At 54.2% G+C, this 17238-nt stretch overlaps 1 protein-coding gene across 1 annotated transcript; it reads left to right on the top strand.

Moving 5' to 3' along the window:
* Positions 1-45: 45 nt before the first annotated feature.
* Positions 46-17071, top strand: LTHEOB_496 (Nonribosomal peptide synthetase 2; the record flags this gene model as incomplete). Its single annotated transcript, XM_035514051.1, has 6 exons — positions 46-321; positions 376-6177; positions 6628-6744; positions 6792-6862; positions 6917-16850; positions 16931-17071. The coding sequence occupies 6 exons, from the start codon at positions 46-48 to the stop codon at positions 17069-17071; spliced, it is 16341 nt and encodes a 5446-aa protein (XP_035372498.1).
* Positions 17072-17238: the final 167 nt, after the last annotated feature.

The raw sequence follows: 17238 nt of genomic DNA, 5'->3' as shown, positions 1-17238 counted from the left end.
CAGTCTGTCTCTAATTTCCTAATTCGTGCGGTGACTGCGCAAGCCATGGACCTCACGGCCTTCCCCAATCTTCACTCCACGCAGTTGCCTGCGCATGCTGGCGCAGCCCGCGCAGAAGAGATTCTCGCGGGCCTTCCCCAGCTGCAAGACGAGGTAATTCTGCGCGCGTGGGCTGCGTTGCTGCGCGCATACACTGGCGCAGATGCAGTGCGCTTCCTGGTCGACGACGCTGCGGTCGAGGTTGGCGCTACCATCTCAACACTCGCGCCGCCGCAGCCCGCGTCGGACCTCGCCAACGTCACTCGAGTCTGCATCAACTCGGTATGTTGCCCAGCCCGCCCCTTCTCCGCAAATTCTCCTCTGACGCTCCGACAGACTCCTTCGGCCCACCCGCCGCAGGCCCTTACTTTCCAATACGACCGTGACGCGGCCTGGGGACGCCTCATCTCCTCGGCTTATCTGCCCGTCCACCACCTCCGCCACATGGCGTCGCAGCTGAGACGCTGCATCGCCCAGGCACACGCTTCGAGCGAAAGCTCGCCGCCTGTCTCTCTGTCAGTCCTCAACCCGCACCCGGCGGCGCTGGAAGGCCCACGGTTGCTTCATCACCTGGTGCAATGGACGGACCACTCCGCGAGGCCCGCCATTGACTATCTCGGTGCCGATGGGAAGCGCGCCGAGCTGTCCTACTCCGCCCTAGACCGCCTGACGACGTCGCTGGCGAGCATAATTCTCTCCCACTTGACTCCGTCGAGGCCACACCCCGTGGTGCCCTTGCTTGTACCACAGTCTCCGGAGCTCTACGTCGCCCAGCTTGCCATCCTGAAGGCAGGAGGCGCGTTTTGCCCCCTAAACTTAGATGCGCCCCCAGAACGTGTGAAGTTCATCATCCAGGATGTTTCCGCAAGGCTCGTCATCACCACTCCTTCACTTCGCGATAAGATACCCCCAGCCAGCAATGTTCATGTTTTGCTGTTAGAAGACGGCTGTTCCAATCTGGACTCGGCAGATTGCGCGGATTTCCCAGACCCCAGTCCGGAAGACCTTGCCTATGTCATGTACACCTCGGGCTCGACCGGCACTCCGAAAGGAGTCGGCGTTTCGCATTCCGCTGCCACTCAGAGTCTGCTGGCCCACGATCGCCACATACCTTCATTCTCGCGCTTCCTTCAATTCGCCGCACCCACCTTCGACGTGTCGGTCTTCGAAATCTTTTTTCCCTTATTCAGAGGTTGCACACTTGTCACGTGCGACCGCACAGTTCTACTTAATGATCTCCCGGCAGCCATGAGAACGCTGGAGGTGGATGGCGCTGAACTTACCCCCACCGTTGCAGGGACCCTGCTGCAGACGCGCAGTGCTGTCCCGAAACTGAAACTTCTCCTTACGATCGGCGAAATGCTGAGTACCCAGATCGTGCAGGAGTTCGGCGGCAATGAAGGGCGGCCAAGCATCCTGTGGGGCATGTATGGCCCCACGGAAGCTGCCATACACTGCACCCTCCAACCAAGCTTTAGCGCGCAATCTAAGGTGGGCAATATCGGAGTCCCACTAGACACCGTTTCAGCCTTCATCGTCGCTCCCCCGCCCGAAGATCAATCCATACCCGCCCCATTGGAAATTCTTCCCATTGGTCAGGTTGGTGAGCTTGCCGTCGGCGGTCACCAACTTGCCGTCGGCTATCTCAACCGGCCCGAGCAGACGGCTGCAGCTTTCGTCGATCACCCGGAGTACGGGCGCTTGTACCGAACGGGAGATAAGGCAAGGTTGTTGCCCGACGGTACCCTGGAGTGCTTGGGCCGTATCTCTTCCGGCCAAGTGAAACTACGAGGCCAACGCGTCGAACTTGGAGAAGTGGAGCAAGCCCTGACAAACATTAAAGGATGCCGCAGTGTTACCGCTAGTGTCATTTCGGGCATTCTCGTCGCTTTTGTTCTTGCGCAAGATCTCAGCCTCACCGCTCAACAGGTCATTGAAGAATCCAAGCGTTGGCTTCCAGCGTTCATGGTGCCTGGAGATGTCGTCATATTGGATGACATCCCTCGATTGCCCTCTGGCAAGGTTGACCGCAAAACGCTCGAGGCTAGCTACAGGGACCAACAAGGCACTGAGCGCCCTGTGCGAACTGAACATGCAGACGAGACTGAACGACGCATTTGCACTATACTCACTAGTGTCCTCCAAGAGACGGTACATCCAACAAGCAACCTTGCTGCCCTCGGCCTTGACTCATTGAAGGCGATACGGGTAGCTTCGGCATTGCGGTTGTCGGATTATTCGCTTGGTGCTGTTGATGTACTATCTGCACGCGACGCTCAGTCTCTCAGATTACTGCTCAAAGATCGTAGCATCGCGACAGGACTCTCGAGCTCCTCAAATGACACGTTCAAGGACCTTAAGCAAGCCGTCTTGAATCTGAACGAGGTTCGCCGCCACATCTCTGACGTCGAAGATGTTCTTGGATGCACACCTTTGCAAGCCGCTATGCTTGCCGAGACTTCCATCAACCCACGGGCGTACTGTAACTGGGTTGAGCTTGAAATTCATCAAGAGTGCAGCGCATCCCAGCTCAAGGGTTGGTTGACAGAGCTGGCAAAAAAGAACAACATTCTGCGCTCCGGCTTCTGTAGCCTGACAGGTTCGACGCATTCATATGCGCAGATCATCTGGTCGGCGCTTTCCGACAGCCAGATGGTTGAAGTCGATGAATTTGAAAAGAACTACGAGCTCAGCTCACCCGAGTCTTTGCTAAGGCCGCTCAAGTTCCAAATTTTGACCTCGACCAGTCGCCCCAGGATTCTCTGCCAGATTCCACATGCCCTCTACGATGGATGGTCTATGGATCTGATTGTGTTTGACTTGAATACTCTCATTTCCGGCGGCGAGATCCCGGCGAGACCTCAATTCCGTGATGTAGCTGTCCACTTTGCTACCACATCGGCGACTGATCTCGAACCTTCGCTTAATTATTGGAAGAAGCAGTTGGAGAGCTACACGTATGCTCCAATTCCCAATTTCAATGGCAGGAACGTGCATGCAAACACTCTTGCTGTCACGGGGCGTGCTCTGTCCACACCTCTTGAACATCTGAGGCACCAAGCCAGCACAATCAAAGTTAATACCCAGGTGTTCTTCCAAGCGGCTCTTGCGGTCCTTGCAAGTTTCTACTTCAACAATAACGACATTACCTTCGGAACCGTTACTTCTGGTCGAACCATTCCTGTCTCCGGGATTGAAGAAATCATTGGGCCTTGCATCGCCACCCTGCCTCTCCGGTTGGACGTTTCTCGTTCTCGCACGGTCAAGGACCTACTTCTTCAAATCCATGAGCTCAATCGTGCGATGCTCAGCCACTGTGAGTTGCCGCTGCGCGACGTCAAGAAAGCCTGCGGTCTGGCACCTGGAAGTCCGCTTTTCGATATGCTCTTTGTATGGCAAGAATCGTTGCAAAGCAGCGAAAACAAGGACAGCCTGGTCTCACAAGTCGATGGCGCAGACCAGCTCGAGTTTAGGTTGACCCTAGAGTTTGAGCCCCGCGCAACTGGTGTTGTCTCCAAGGCAACTTACGACCCTGCTGTTCTGCCGAAGGCTCAAGTTGACATCATAATATCGCAAATCGAACAGCTTGTTGGCTTCTTCTCACAGAATGTTGACATGGAGCTTGCTCAGTCAATCCAACGCATGGATCACTCTGTACTGTCAATTGAAAATGCCGACTTCAAACATGAGGAAATTCTGGAAGGACCCAGCCACGCTGTGGAAACCAAGGCCGAGCAATGTCCAGATGCTCCAGCAATTGCCTTCAGCAGTAATATCACTGAAGGTGGCATCCAGACGCAAACGATGTCTTACAGACAACTCAATGAGAGAGCGAACCAGCTTGCAGGTCTTCTCCTCTCTCACGGCGTCGGACCTGAAGAGCTCGTCTGCATCTGCATGGAAAAGTCAACCGATCTATACGTCTCGATCCTTGCAACCTTGAAAGTTGGGTCCGGATACGTTCCCATCACTCCGGAGACACCTCTTGAGCGAATTCGATTTATCCTTCATGAGGCAAAAGTACGCATCTGCCTAACAAGGAGCGACTGCCTTGCCGATATCCGTTCACTTGGAGAGCGTGATGTTTTGGACGTGGACAAAGTCAACCTCGATGGTTTCAGCACCGAGAATCCAAACGTGCCCTACGATGGATCTCGTGTGGCGTACGCAGTGTTCACTTCCGGTAGCACAGGTACACCTAAGGGAGTTCTTGTCACACAAGACAATCTCGTGAGCAATCTGAAAGTTCTTTCGGAGATATATCCCTGCCCTGAGGGTTCTCGGCTTCTCCAATCTTGCTCTCAGGCGTTCGATGTCTCCGTCTTCGAAATATTCTTTTCGTGGTACGCAGGCATGTGCCTTTGCTCTGGCACGAAGGATGAGCTCTTCCAGGACATGGAACTTGCAATTCGCCAAATGGGCATCACTCATCTCAGCTTCACACCGACGGTGGCAGCATTGGTGAACCCAGACAATGTTCCAAATGTCAAGTTCCTTGTCACAGCGGGTGAGGCTGTCACTGAGCACGTGAAAAGAACCTGGGCGGGCAAGGGTCTTTATCAAGGCTATGGTCCATCTGAAACAACGAACATCTGCACGGTCAGGCCCAGGGTCACCGAGGATGACTTGATCAACAACATTGGTGCCCCATTCACTAATACCTCTGCCTTTGTTATGGATGAGACTAGGGACATTCTCATTCCCAGAGGTGGCGTTGGCGAGCTGTGCTTTGGTGGAGATCAGGTCTTCCGCGGCTACCTCAATATGCCCGAACTTACCGCGAAAAAGATCATTGACCATCCCACGTGGGGTCGGATCTACAGATCCGGAGACATGGGCCGCCTCTGCCCCGATGGATCAATCCTGTTCACTGGTCGGTCGGACGATCAGGTCAAGCTACGCGGTCAGCGGATAGAACTTGGAGAGATCAACAGTTGCATCCTCGACTCGGCATCGGTCACAGACTGCGTCACTCTCCTAATGGGTATTCAGAATCGAACTGCTCAGCAGCTGGTGTCTTTCTGGGTGCCTCTTGGCTTCTCTTCTCCGGACACTCAAGTTGTGCCTATTGAGGACAAGACGCAAAAGACTGTAGCCGAGGTTTTCAGCAACTTAGCAAACAAGCTCCCAGCCTATATGCTGCCCAACGCTCTTGTTCCTGTCACATCCATCCCAATGACCACTCAAGGCAAGACGGACAAACGCAAGCTTACAGCTCTGTACGAGCAACTGACGCCGGATTATATCGATTTGGTCTCACGAAAGTCCGAGGAGCTTGACGAAACCGGCGACTGGTCCGAACTTGAGAGTGCGATCGCCAACATCCTTGCCAGCGTTCTAAAGATGCCAACGGATGAGATCAAGAGGCAGGCTTCATTCTTTGCCTATGGGTTGGATTCAATCTCGGCTATCTCTCTGTCTAACGGACTCAAGGAAGCCAACTTACCACGTATTCCAGTCTCAGCCATCCTTCAGAATGCAACTATCGTGCGCTTGGCGAGGTTCATTTCGGAAAAGACTTCGGGTTCCGATGTTCGGCCTCAAGCTGTGGACCCGACCACCGTTTTCAGTGATTCTACTCGGGAACAAATTCTGTCCGCGTTTAGCGACGAGAAGATCCGTGTCTCCAAAATCCTGCCGTGCAGTCCTCTGCAGGAGGCCATGCTTTCGGCTGGAGGGGCTTCTGAGACAGCTACGTATCTCAACAAGATGGTTTTCAAAGTCCAAGGGGATCACGCTCGCCTGCGGGAATGCTGGACTGCCATGTGCAAACGGCATGAAATTCTCAGGACCTGCTTCATCGCCACAGAAGACCATCGATATGCTTTTGCACAGGTTGTTCTTGAGGAAAGTGCGCCTCACTGGGACGAGATCGATGCAAATGACGCCGAGCTTGATGCCAGAATAAACGAATACGTGGAATCGATTGTCGCATCCATGGCTGAATCCACACAACCTCCGCTTCGGTTTGCAACGATACAGACAGAAAACTCCAGCCACCTGCTCTTCTGCTGCCATCATGCCCTATATGATGGCGCAGCCATGGGTCAATTAATGACAGAGGTGGAGAAGATGTATCGTGGCAACGACCTGCCACCGGTTTCGTCTTTCGACCAATTCCTGGCTGAGATGATCCAAGTCCGATCGGAGGAGACTGACGCATTCTGGTCTGGTCGCCTCCAGAGTCTCGAACCAACTTCTTTCCCGGACCTTACTGGTCTTTCTGCTGCCGCCCGAAAGACCAGAACCCGACGGTCCGTCTTTGTGGAAAATCTGCCGCTCTCACTCAGCACTCTCGAGTCTGATTGTCGGAAACTCTCTTGCACTCTTTTAGCCTTGTGCCAAGCTGCATGGGCAAAGATTTTGTCTCTGTACACTGGTGAGAGCGACGTTTGCTTCGGCAATGTTGTCAGCGGACGGACTCTCCCTATAGATGGTCTCGATAGACTTGTTGCGCCGTGTTTCAACACTCTGCCGGTCAGAGTGGATCTTTCTGCAAAGAGCAAGAACTGCGATTTACTTACATACCTTTCTTCTTTTAATGCGGATTCTTTACCTTACCAGCTGACGCCTCTTCGACGCATCCAGGCCAAGTTCAGTGGCGATGGCACACGTCTTTTTGATACCCTTTTCATTCTTCAGCAGTCCATCTACAGCCTGGATGAAAACATCTGGTCTTTAGAGGAAGATTCCGGAGAGATGGATGTAAGTCATACAACCTTCCACGATGGAGCTGGAGCTGATTATCACAGTTTCCTCTTGTTTGTGAGCTTGTTCCCGATCGTCGCAATGATACCCTCGCACTCGTTCTGCATTTCCATGAGTAAGTCAATCTACAGTGGTCCCATGAATCATTGACTAAAGGCCGCATTTGTAGAGCGTTTATCGCGAAGGAGGACATTCGTGTGATCCACGACACGTACGCTGCAACGTTGAAGGCGTGCACTCAGGACCCATCCGCGCACCATTTCGATGCCACGCATCTTCCTGAGGGTCTCCTTTCCACGAGTAACCTTGATTTCAAGACCATCGAGCCTCCCGCTGGGCCATTACTCCATTCAGCGTTTGAACGGAATGCCGAGGAAATTCCCCACGCGCTGGCATTGGATTTCCAACATGCAGATGGAAGCCGTGGCCGATGGACCTTCAACGAACTGAACCAGATCTCGAACCAAATTGCCCACGCTCTCCTGCAATACGGTGTGGGTTTCGACGAGGCCGTTCCGATTTGTATGCCGAAGTCGCCACACTACTACGCCAGTGTCCTCGCAGTGCTCAAGGCCGGAGCAGCATTCACGCCAATCGATGTCAACCTTCCTGTGTCTCGGAAGCAATTCATGCTCCAAGAGCTCGGTGCGAAGGTGGTCATATCGAACGCAATGATAGACACGCACTGGTGTGGAAAGACCCAGATCTTGTTTGTCGAAACAATCGGATCCTCCTCGACGCACAATCCGAACGTCACAGGCCTAAGGCCAGATCATCTCGCCTACAGGCTGTATACCTCGGGCTCGACGGGAACACCAAAGGCAGTGAGCGTTGAGCACCGCAATCCTATCCAAACGGTAGAAGCGTCCCGGACCATCATTCCATGGAGCCCGGAGTCCCGCCTCCTTCAGTTTGCTGCGACTACGTTCGACATGTGTTACTACGACTGCTTCCTCGCTTGGTCCTTCGGCTTCACTCTTTGCGCCGCTGAGCAACCAATGATGCTCAATGATACGCCCGGAATAATAGATTCAATGCAGGTTACGTTGGCCGATCTAACCCCCTCGGTCGCTCTGAGCTTGCCACAAGACGCTGTTCCGACCCTGCAATATCTGTATTGCATTGGAGAGGCGATGCCGCAGGAGCTTGTGGATCGATGGGCTGGAAAGCTCGTCAACTCCTACGGCCCTACCGAAGCTGCTTTCTGTGTTACCATTTTCCCCGTATCGAAGGATATCAAGTCGGCTGTTATCGGAAAACCATTCCCTACCACAAGTTTCATCGTGCAGTCTCGGGACGGCCTCTCTACCCTGCCCGTGTTCGGCGTTGGTGAGCTGTACATTGGTGGCTCTCAAGTGGCTCGCGAGTACCATGCCAACCACGAAATGACTCAAACGCGGTTTGTTTCCTGCCACGGCCAGCGCTTCTACAAATCGGGAGATGTGGTTCGAATGCTCGGAAACGGGACCTTTGAGTTCGTTGGACGTGCCGATGATCAAGTCAAAATTCGTGGTCTTCGTGTTGAGCTTGGCGAAATCAGCGCTGTTCTGCGAGACTCTCACGATGCCATTACCACTGTCTCTACGCAGGTCCTCAAGGCCTCCGAGTCTTCCAAGGATCAGATTGTGGCTTTCTTGGCGGTGGGGTCGGACAAGGACAACCTCGACGCCGATGAGATCAAGAACAAAGCCAGGAAATCCGCCGCGGACAAGCTACCGTCCTACATGGTGCCAAACTTCCTTATCTTGGTCGATCGCATCCCACTTTCTGCCGCCGGGAAGGTGGACAAGCGGACTCTCAAGACAATCTTCCAGGATTCTGAGGAGGCAAGGCAGGAGACCGCTGAAGTCCATGATGAGCGCGACTGGACTCCCACTGAGCTCGAAATCAGGGAGGCACTGGCAAGCCTGTCGAAGGTTGCACCTGGAAGCATTGGCTTGCAGACAACCATATACCAACTCGGTCTCGACAGTATCAGCGCCGTGCAGGTCGCGGCCCGGCTGAGGAAGAGGGGCTTCAAGGTCACCGCATCAGACGTCCTTGATCGCCCAACCTGCGCGGAGCTCGCGCTGCTTCTGCAAAGCGGAGGATCTCACGTATCGAACGAGCAGAAGTTCGACTTCAAGGGCTTCGAGGAGCGTCACCTGCAGGATATCTCTCGAGACCTTGGAATCAACGCTGACGATATTGCCGCCGTCCACCCGTGTACTCCACTACAGGCCGGCATGATCTCGCAATTCCTCCACTCCGAGGGCAAGATGTACCTCAATTACATGCAATACAGGTTTGAAAACATCAGCCTGGACTCCTTGGAGCAGGCCTTGCGCTTGCTTTACGAGAAGCACGAGATCCTGCGGTCTGGATTTGTGCATGTCAATAGTACTCAGTCACCATTCGCTTTGGTCACGTACGCACATGACGCTTCCCTTGCGCCAGTATCTACGATGGAGGAGTCTGAATCCGTTGAGGCAAAGGTTCTAGAATGGCGAGAAGATTCCCGGCGGGATATCTTGCGTGGCCTCCACAAGAATGCTTTCCGTGCGCTCTTGATCGATTCCACGGACGGAGTCTCTCTCCATATCTCCATCCTACACTCTTTGTATGATGCCCTCAGCTTGCGCATTCTTCTCGACGAGGTCACGGCCTTTTGTCTTGACGGGAAGGTGCCTGCACCCAAGCCATTCCAACCCATCCTGAGCTCCATCCTCCTTTCAAGCAGTGATGAAAGCGAAGAACGCAAGCAATTCTGGGAAGAGAAGGGAAATGACATCTTTGTCAACGCTTTCCCCAGTATGACCCCGCTCCGTGTCAAAGAAGGTCCGACTTTGGTCTCGTCCAAAACCTGCTCTCAAAGTCAAACTCAACTCGAGGCGGGCTGTCGCAAGACCGGAATCACTGTTCAAGCTGCCGGCCAAGCTGCTTGGACTCGCCTCCTTTCGGCGTACATTGGGGAGGATGCTGCGACTTTCGGTGTCGTCTTCTCCGGTCGGAATGACGAGAGCGCTGATGATATTGCTTTCCCATGCATCACCACTGTTCCATTGCCTGCTCGTAATAACCCGAGCAACCGTGCTCTTCTCAATAGCATGATGGCATTCACCACTACTGTCCGCAAGCACCAGTTCACGCCTCTCACAAAGATTCAGCGCTGGACGGGCCATCCGGACGAGGCTCTATTTGACACCATATTTGCCTATCAGAAGCTCTCAAGCGGAAGCGGCAGGAAAACTCACTGGAAGCTGGTTGATGAAGATGCAACCGTCGATGCCGCTGTGTCCATTGAGCTTGAGCCTACTGATGGAGACCAGCTCGAGTTGAGAATCACTTACAGGTCAGATCGCCTTCCCGAGGAGCAGGCAAAGGTGATGCTCGATCAGCTAGACCAGATATTGGTTGACCTCATCTTTCACCCTGACGGACAGGTGGACGATGCCTTCCAAAAGTCGCAAGAGCTTCTCTCCATCACACCTCCCAAAGAGCGCGAGATTCAGACAGACGTCAGCCTTCTCCACGAATTCGTCGAAAGGAGTGCCCGCCAGCACCCTGACAAGATTGCCTTCGAGTTCGCAACGGAGATTGAGGATATGAAGGTCACCAGTCGATGCTGGACCTACAAGGAACTGGACGAAGAGGGTAACAAGATTGCCAACCTCCTGAAGAGTAACGGCGTCGAGCCAGGTGGTTTAGTGGCGATCTGTTTCGACAAGTGCCCTGAAGCCTCTTTCGGTATTCTGGGTATCCTGAAAGCGGGATGTGCCTACGTTGCTTTGGACCCCGGAGCACCCGTCGCGCGCAAAGCATTTATTACTCATGATTCGAAGGCGTCCATGGTTGTGTCGATGAAGAGCCAGACGGAACCTCTACAGGGCCAGGTCAGCGTGCCGATCATCAATCTCGATGAAGTCGACTACTCAAAGCTCTCGGCCGGAAAGCCTGAACTGTCAAGATCCATCACCCCTCAGGACCTCAGCTACTGCCTCTACACTTCCGGGACTACGGGAACACCCAAAGGATGCGAGCTTACCCACGAGAATGCCGTACAGGCTATGTTAGCTTTCTCGAGGCTCTTCTACCCGCGTTGGGATTCAGACTCAAAATGGCTCCAGTTTGCTTCTTTCCATTTCGACGTTTCAGTCCTCGAACAATACTGGACCTGGTCTGAAGGCATTAGGCTCGTTTCTGCACCAAGAGATTTGATTTTCGAGGACCTTGCTGGCTCTATCACTGCCCTCGGCATTACTCACATTGACCTGACGCCCAGTTTGGCCAAGCAGTTGACACCGGACCAGGTGCCAACCCTTCTGAAGGGTGTCTTCATTACTGGTGGCGAGGCGTTGAAACAGGAGATCCTTGATGACTTTGGCAAATACGAGGTAATCCACAATGGTTACGGCCCTACAGAAGCAACCATCGGTGTGACCATGTTCCCTCGCGTTCCGGCCAACGGCAAACCTTCTAACATTGGCCCTCAATTCGACAATGTTGGGTCCTTCGTCTTCAGGCCCAACACAAGTATTCCGGTCATGCGAGGTGCGGTCGGTGAGCTCTGCGTTTCCGGAAAGCTGGTTGGCAAAGGATACCTTAACCGTCCAGACCTCACCAATGAGAAGTTCCCGTATCTGGACGAGTTTGGCGAGAAGGTTTACCGCACCGGCGACTTGGTTCGTATCCTGCACGACGGATCATTCGATTTCCTGGGACGTGCGGATGACCAAGTCAAGCTCCGCGGTCAGCGCTTGGAGATAGGCGAGATCAACAGCGTCATCAATCAGTCGGAAGCCGAGGTTTTGGATGTTGCTACCCTGGTGCTGAAACATCCCAAGCAACAAAAGGACCAGCTTGTCAGCTTCATTGTGACCAAGTCGACACTTGTCAAGAAGCAAAAACCTGCCGTGAGCCAGGGTGGAAAAGAGGCCATGCAGGTGGCTGCAGAAGCATGCCGGTCGAAGCTTTCAGCTTACATGGTTCCTACTCACTTCATCCCTCTTACGTCAATGCCGCTCTCTCCGAACAACAAGGCCGATGGCAAGCACCTCAAGCAGCTCTACTCCGAACTTAGTCCCGAGCAACTTCAGTCTATCTCAACATCATCGGGAGACGGTGGTGCTATTTCTACTGCCGATGAGAAGAAGGTTGCCGAGGTACTCGCTTCAATGGCGTCGGTTGATGGCAGCGACATCTCGAGGAGCTCTAGCATCTTTGAGCTTGGTCTCGACTCGATTTCCGTCATCGGCTTCGCCGGTGCGCTGAGGAAGGCCGGTTTCCGCAACGCTCAGGCATCAGTTGTCATGAAGAATCCTGTCCTTAGTCGCCTTGCTAAGGCTCTCTCCTCGAAGGATTCTGGAGCGGACCGAGCCTCTATTCAAGCAGCCAAACAGACGATTTCTGCGTGCCAGCATCAATATAAGGCGATCGCATCCCGGTCGCTTGGTGTGCAGCAGAATGCGATTGAAGGCATCGCCCCTTGCTCCCCGCTCCAGCAAGGTATCATCTCTCGCTCACTGGAAAGCGATAAACCAGTCTACTTTGCGACTTTCAGGTTTGAACTTTCTCCAGATGTTGACCTGTCCAAGTTGCAGGCCGCTTGGGAGAAAGCGTACAGATCGATCCAAATTCTGCGTGCCCGGTTCATTCCCACGGATAACGGCTACATCCAGGTTGTTCTCCGTGATCAGCCACTACCTTGGGTTGAGACGTCAGTGACAAATCCCGAGGAAGTTGAAGAGTATCTCGACACGCGAAAGCTCAAGTGGTGGTCGCAAAATAGAGACAAGCTTATGAGACCTTTCGAACTTGTCACAACTGTCTCTCCTGGGAAGAAGATTCTGTCGGTCCACATTATGCACGTTTTGTACGACGGTGCCAGTCTTCCAATGCTTCTCCAAGCAGTCGAGGCTGAATACAAGGGAAGCCAACAAGTCGACTTTGGGCCTGCTTTCTTAGAGGTACTGCCTTACGGCCCCCTGAGGAGCATGCCTGAAGCCAAGTCATTCTGGACTGCCCATCTGTCCACAGCTCGAAGTTGCATCATGCGTGGCCTTACCTCCTCCCCTCAAGACCAGGACATCACCGTCAGTGGAACCCTGGAAGCTTTGGACTCGTTTGAAAGTACCAGGAGGAAACTCGATGTGACGCACCAAGCATTGGTACAAGCTTGCTGGACATCTGTTCTTCAGAAACACTTTGATGGCGCCGTCACACTTGGTATGGTCGTCTCTGGCAGGTCAATCGACTTTGAGGGAGCTGACCGCACCATCGGACCCATGTTCAACACGATTCCCTTCCATATCAACTTTACCCAGGACGACACATGGTCCCAGGTCGTGCGCAGATGTCATGAGTTCAATACTTCTGCCCTTCCATATCAGCATACCCCACTTCGCGACATCATGAAGTGGAGTAAGCGGGCCCCCAGCGAGCCTCTGTTCGACACTCTCTTCGTCTTCCAGAAGGAGCTTGAGGATGGTGAACCTGACAAGTCTTTGTGGTCATTGTTGGAGGATCAGCCCGAAGCCGATTACCCGCTTGCACTTGAAGTGGAGCAAAAGCAAAATGGATCGTTGGGCTTGACAATCGTAGCTCAAGGGCATATTGCCGATCGCGAGGCATTGGTCGCCCTCCTGAGCGAGTTCCGGGCTGCTCTTCAAAATCTGCTCGAAAACCCCGAGGCGCTCGTTTCGGGCACTGTCGGTGAGATCCACTCAGTCAGCCCAGCCTACGCCAACGGTGTCAACGGACACGCAAACGGCCACCTGAACGGTGTCGAAGGTTTTGAATGGACGCCTGTTGCCCGTCGCCTTCAGGAAGAGATTGCGACTCTTGCAGGAATCGAGCCGTCCGAGGTAGATGAGCACATGACCATCTTCGAGCTCGGCTTGGACAGTATAGATGCCATCAAGCTCTCTTCAAGACTGAAGAAGAGCGGAATCAACCTGCCTGTCAGTCAGATCATGCGTAGCTTGACGATCCCAAGGATGGCCAACGAGGTCACCGAGAAGACTGCCGATAGCCAAGCCGTAACTCCAGGAGCCACTCTCGACTCTCAGCAAGCCAAGCTTACAGAGCATTTCCGGAATGCTGGTGGCAAATACTTGGAGAACGTGGAGCGGATCTTGCCAGCTACTCCTCTGCAAGAAGCCATGGTCGCCGAGATGTTGTCCTCAGAGTTCCATCACTACTTCAATCATGACGTCTTGAAACTCGCGCCAAGTGTGGATATCGAGAAGATGAAACAGGCGTGGGTCGGCGTGTACCGCAGTTCAGCTGTTCTTCGCACGACCTTTGAAGAAGTGGACGACCCTGACCTCGACATGTCATTCGCGCAGGTTGTCCGCAAACCCCAAGGTTTCGTCGTTGGAGAAATCGAGGCCGCTTCACCTGATGACATTGACACCATAGTGAATAGGATCAGGTCCCAAACTGCTGAACATGGTGGCAAAGCAGACCTGTTCCAAGTCAACATCATCCGGTGCAAGTCCGACGTCTACCTTGTTCTATCCATCGCGCACGCTCTGTACGATGGCTGGTCTCTGGGGCTCCTTCACAACGACGTGCAGGCTGCATATGCCGGTGACGTCCATGTCCGACCTGCGTACGACCATGTTCTAGAGGACATCCTTAATGCGTCGGGAGAGAAAGCTGCGACTTTCTGGCGCGACTTCCTCGGTGGAGCACCGAGCGGACTTCTGTCAGAAGGTCGCGTGCAAGATCTCAGCACCGGACTACAGGTTCACCGGAAGGAGCACACTGGATCCGTCTCTGTTGAAACGCTCCGTGCCTTCTGCAAGAATGCCGGCATCACTCTGCAAGCTCTTGGTCAGACCTGCTGGTCGCTTGTTCTGTCATCTTACCTCGGCAGACTGGATCTCGTTTTCGGCGTGGTCCTATCGGGAAGAGACAGTCATGAAGCGGAAGATGTCATGTTCCCGACGATGAATACCGTGGCAGTCAGATCCATCATCCATGGCACGAGGAAGGATATGCTGAGGTATATGCAAGAGAACATCAGCACCATGAGACAGTTCCAGCACTACCCACTCCGTAAGGCTAAGGCCGCAGCAGAGACCAACGGCAAGTCTCTCTTCGACACGCTATTCATCTTCCAAACTCGACCCGGCGACGACGACCAAGGAGCCTCCGAGGCACCGTACGAGTCTGTTGGAGGCGCCGCTGATGTCGAATATCCTGTGGCTGTCGAAATGGAGGCCGTAGGAGACAATCTCGTCTGGCGCACGGCGTGCAAGTCGAACGTGTTTGATGAAGAAGGCTCCCAACAGCTTCTCAACCGCGTTGATGCCGTCATGAAGAGCATCATTTCTTCTCCCGATGCTGGCGTCGTTTCATACGGCGATGACGGCGCTTCGGTTTGCGGCCTACCTCCGTTCAGGGACCAGTCTGCCGAGAATAGTGATGCCGAAGAGGACAGAGCCCTGACCAATGGCACTAGTGCTTCGACGGAGTGGACCGAGTCCGAAAAAATGATCCGCGAGGTTCTCTCCGCAGTCTCAAAGGTTCCGGAACTGGACATCACAAAGGATCTGACGATATTCCACTTGGGTCTAGACTCAATCAGCGCTATCAAGGTATCCTCGCTGCTTAAGAAGAAGTCGATCAAGCTCAGTGTTAGCGAGATGCTGCGCGCGGCTACGGTTGAAAAGATGGCTCAGATCGTTGAGAGTCGGAAATCGAGTGCTACCACGGCGCCTGACGCCGACCCGGCCAAGGTTTTGACAGGTATCCTCCACCCGCTGAACGTGGAAGGTCTCTTGAACGATGCCAAGATCTCACCTGAGGACGTCGAACAAGTCACCCCAGCCACTTCCGGCCAGACATTCATGCTGTCTGTCTGGCAGAAAACCGAAGGATCTCTCCTGTTCCCCAGTTTCAAGTATCACATCAAGGACACTGTTGACGAGGAACGTCTCCGCGAGGCATGGGCTGCCCTTGTTTCCGCCAACCCCATCCTCCGAACAATGCTGGTTGCCACTGGAAACAAGGAGACACCGTTCATCCAGGTTGTCTTGAAGCAGGCTGAGCAAGGGTTCCAGGCAATCAACGCCCACACTCCAACTTCGAGCCCCAAGAAGCTTCAGAAGAAGCGAAGCTCCTCCAGAACCAGGTCGTTGATTCGCAAGGTTTCACAGAAATTCAAGAATGTGCTGGGCCGCCACTCAGAGGGAGAGCGTGAGCCGCTGCAGAGCTGGGAGCCGATGCCATCAAACATCAGGCAGCCCTTTGCCAAACTTGTTGCCAACAAGCAGCACGACGGCTGGCTGCTCACCGTCAAGCTCCACCACGCGCTTTATGACGGCGTCAGCCTCCCCATCCTGATGCAGCAATACGAAGCCCTGTGCAACCAGCCGTCCGCGAAGCCGAACCCTCCAGCGGCCTTCCCTGCGCTCATCGCCGCGTCAGCATCCGCCGACGCCGCATCAAAGGCAGAGGCCTTCTGGTCAAGCTACCTCAAGGACGCCGCGCCGGCTGTCAAGTTGCTGCAACAGCCCCGATCCGCACGCCCGGGCCGCGTCAGCGTGTTCAAGCCCGACATCTGCGACTCGGTCGCCGCGCTGGAGGCGGCCGCGATGAAGCAGGGCCTCAACGTGCAGTCCCTCTTCCTGGCCGCGTACGCACGGCTCTACGCCGGCCTCGCGGGCACCCACGACGATGGCGGCGACCAGGGCGTCGTGTTCGGCATCTGGCTCGCCAACCGCTCGCACGCCATCGACGGCCTCGCAGAGGTCGCGGCGCCCACGGTCAACCTCGTGCCGCTGCGCGTGCGCGGACCGCTCGGTCGGAGGAGCGTCTTTGAGATCGCGAGGGAGGTTCAGGAGGATCTGAGGAGCATCGGCAGCGTGGAGAACGCCGGGGCCGGGCTGTGGCAGATTGAGCGCTGGACGGGCGTGAAGGTGGATTCGTTTGTGAACTTCTTGAAGCTGCCGGAATCGGGCGAAGAGGCGGCGGGCAAGAGCGAGGCTGGTGTAAAGGTGCGGGAGGTGGAGAACGAGGAGATGAAGGGTGGATGGAGCAGGGTGGAGAAGAGCGAGGACGGGCCCTTTGAGGTGCCGGCCGAGTTGAAGAACAACGTGGTTGGTGACGCTTACCTGGTAAGTTTGGATCTCGCACCTAAGCGCGCGCCTTTTTTTTTTTTTTTTTGTGCAGTCTGCTAACATGCGTTTTTTTGCAGCATTCTCTCGATGTCGAAGCGACCACCAGGGGAGGAAGATTGGACATGGGCGTCTTTTGCAACGTCGAGCTGCTGGATCTCGCGAAGGCCGAGCAGCTGGTGAACGACATGGCCGAGGAGTTCAAGGCCATGATGGAGTAAATGCTCCTTGTACAGCGGTGAACGTTTGTCCGAATTTACAAATTGACATTGTCGGATGAGTGTTCATACTCAGTAGTTGTCGAGAAAAATTTCCTTCTGTATTCAACTATGTAACTTTTGTATTCACGCATCGTTTAGAGAAGCTGAGGGTTAGACTGGAGTTGTAA

Source organism: Lasiodiplodia theobromae, assembly GCF_012971845.1.
Source record: "Lasiodiplodia theobromae strain AM2As chromosome Unknown scaffold_1, whole genome shotgun sequence".
NCBI classification, from domain to species: domain Eukaryota; kingdom Fungi; phylum Ascomycota; class Dothideomycetes; order Botryosphaeriales; family Botryosphaeriaceae; genus Lasiodiplodia; species Lasiodiplodia theobromae.
The sequence above is the reverse complement of the archived record's forward strand: the minus strand, read 5'-3'. Positions and strand labels throughout refer to the sequence as shown.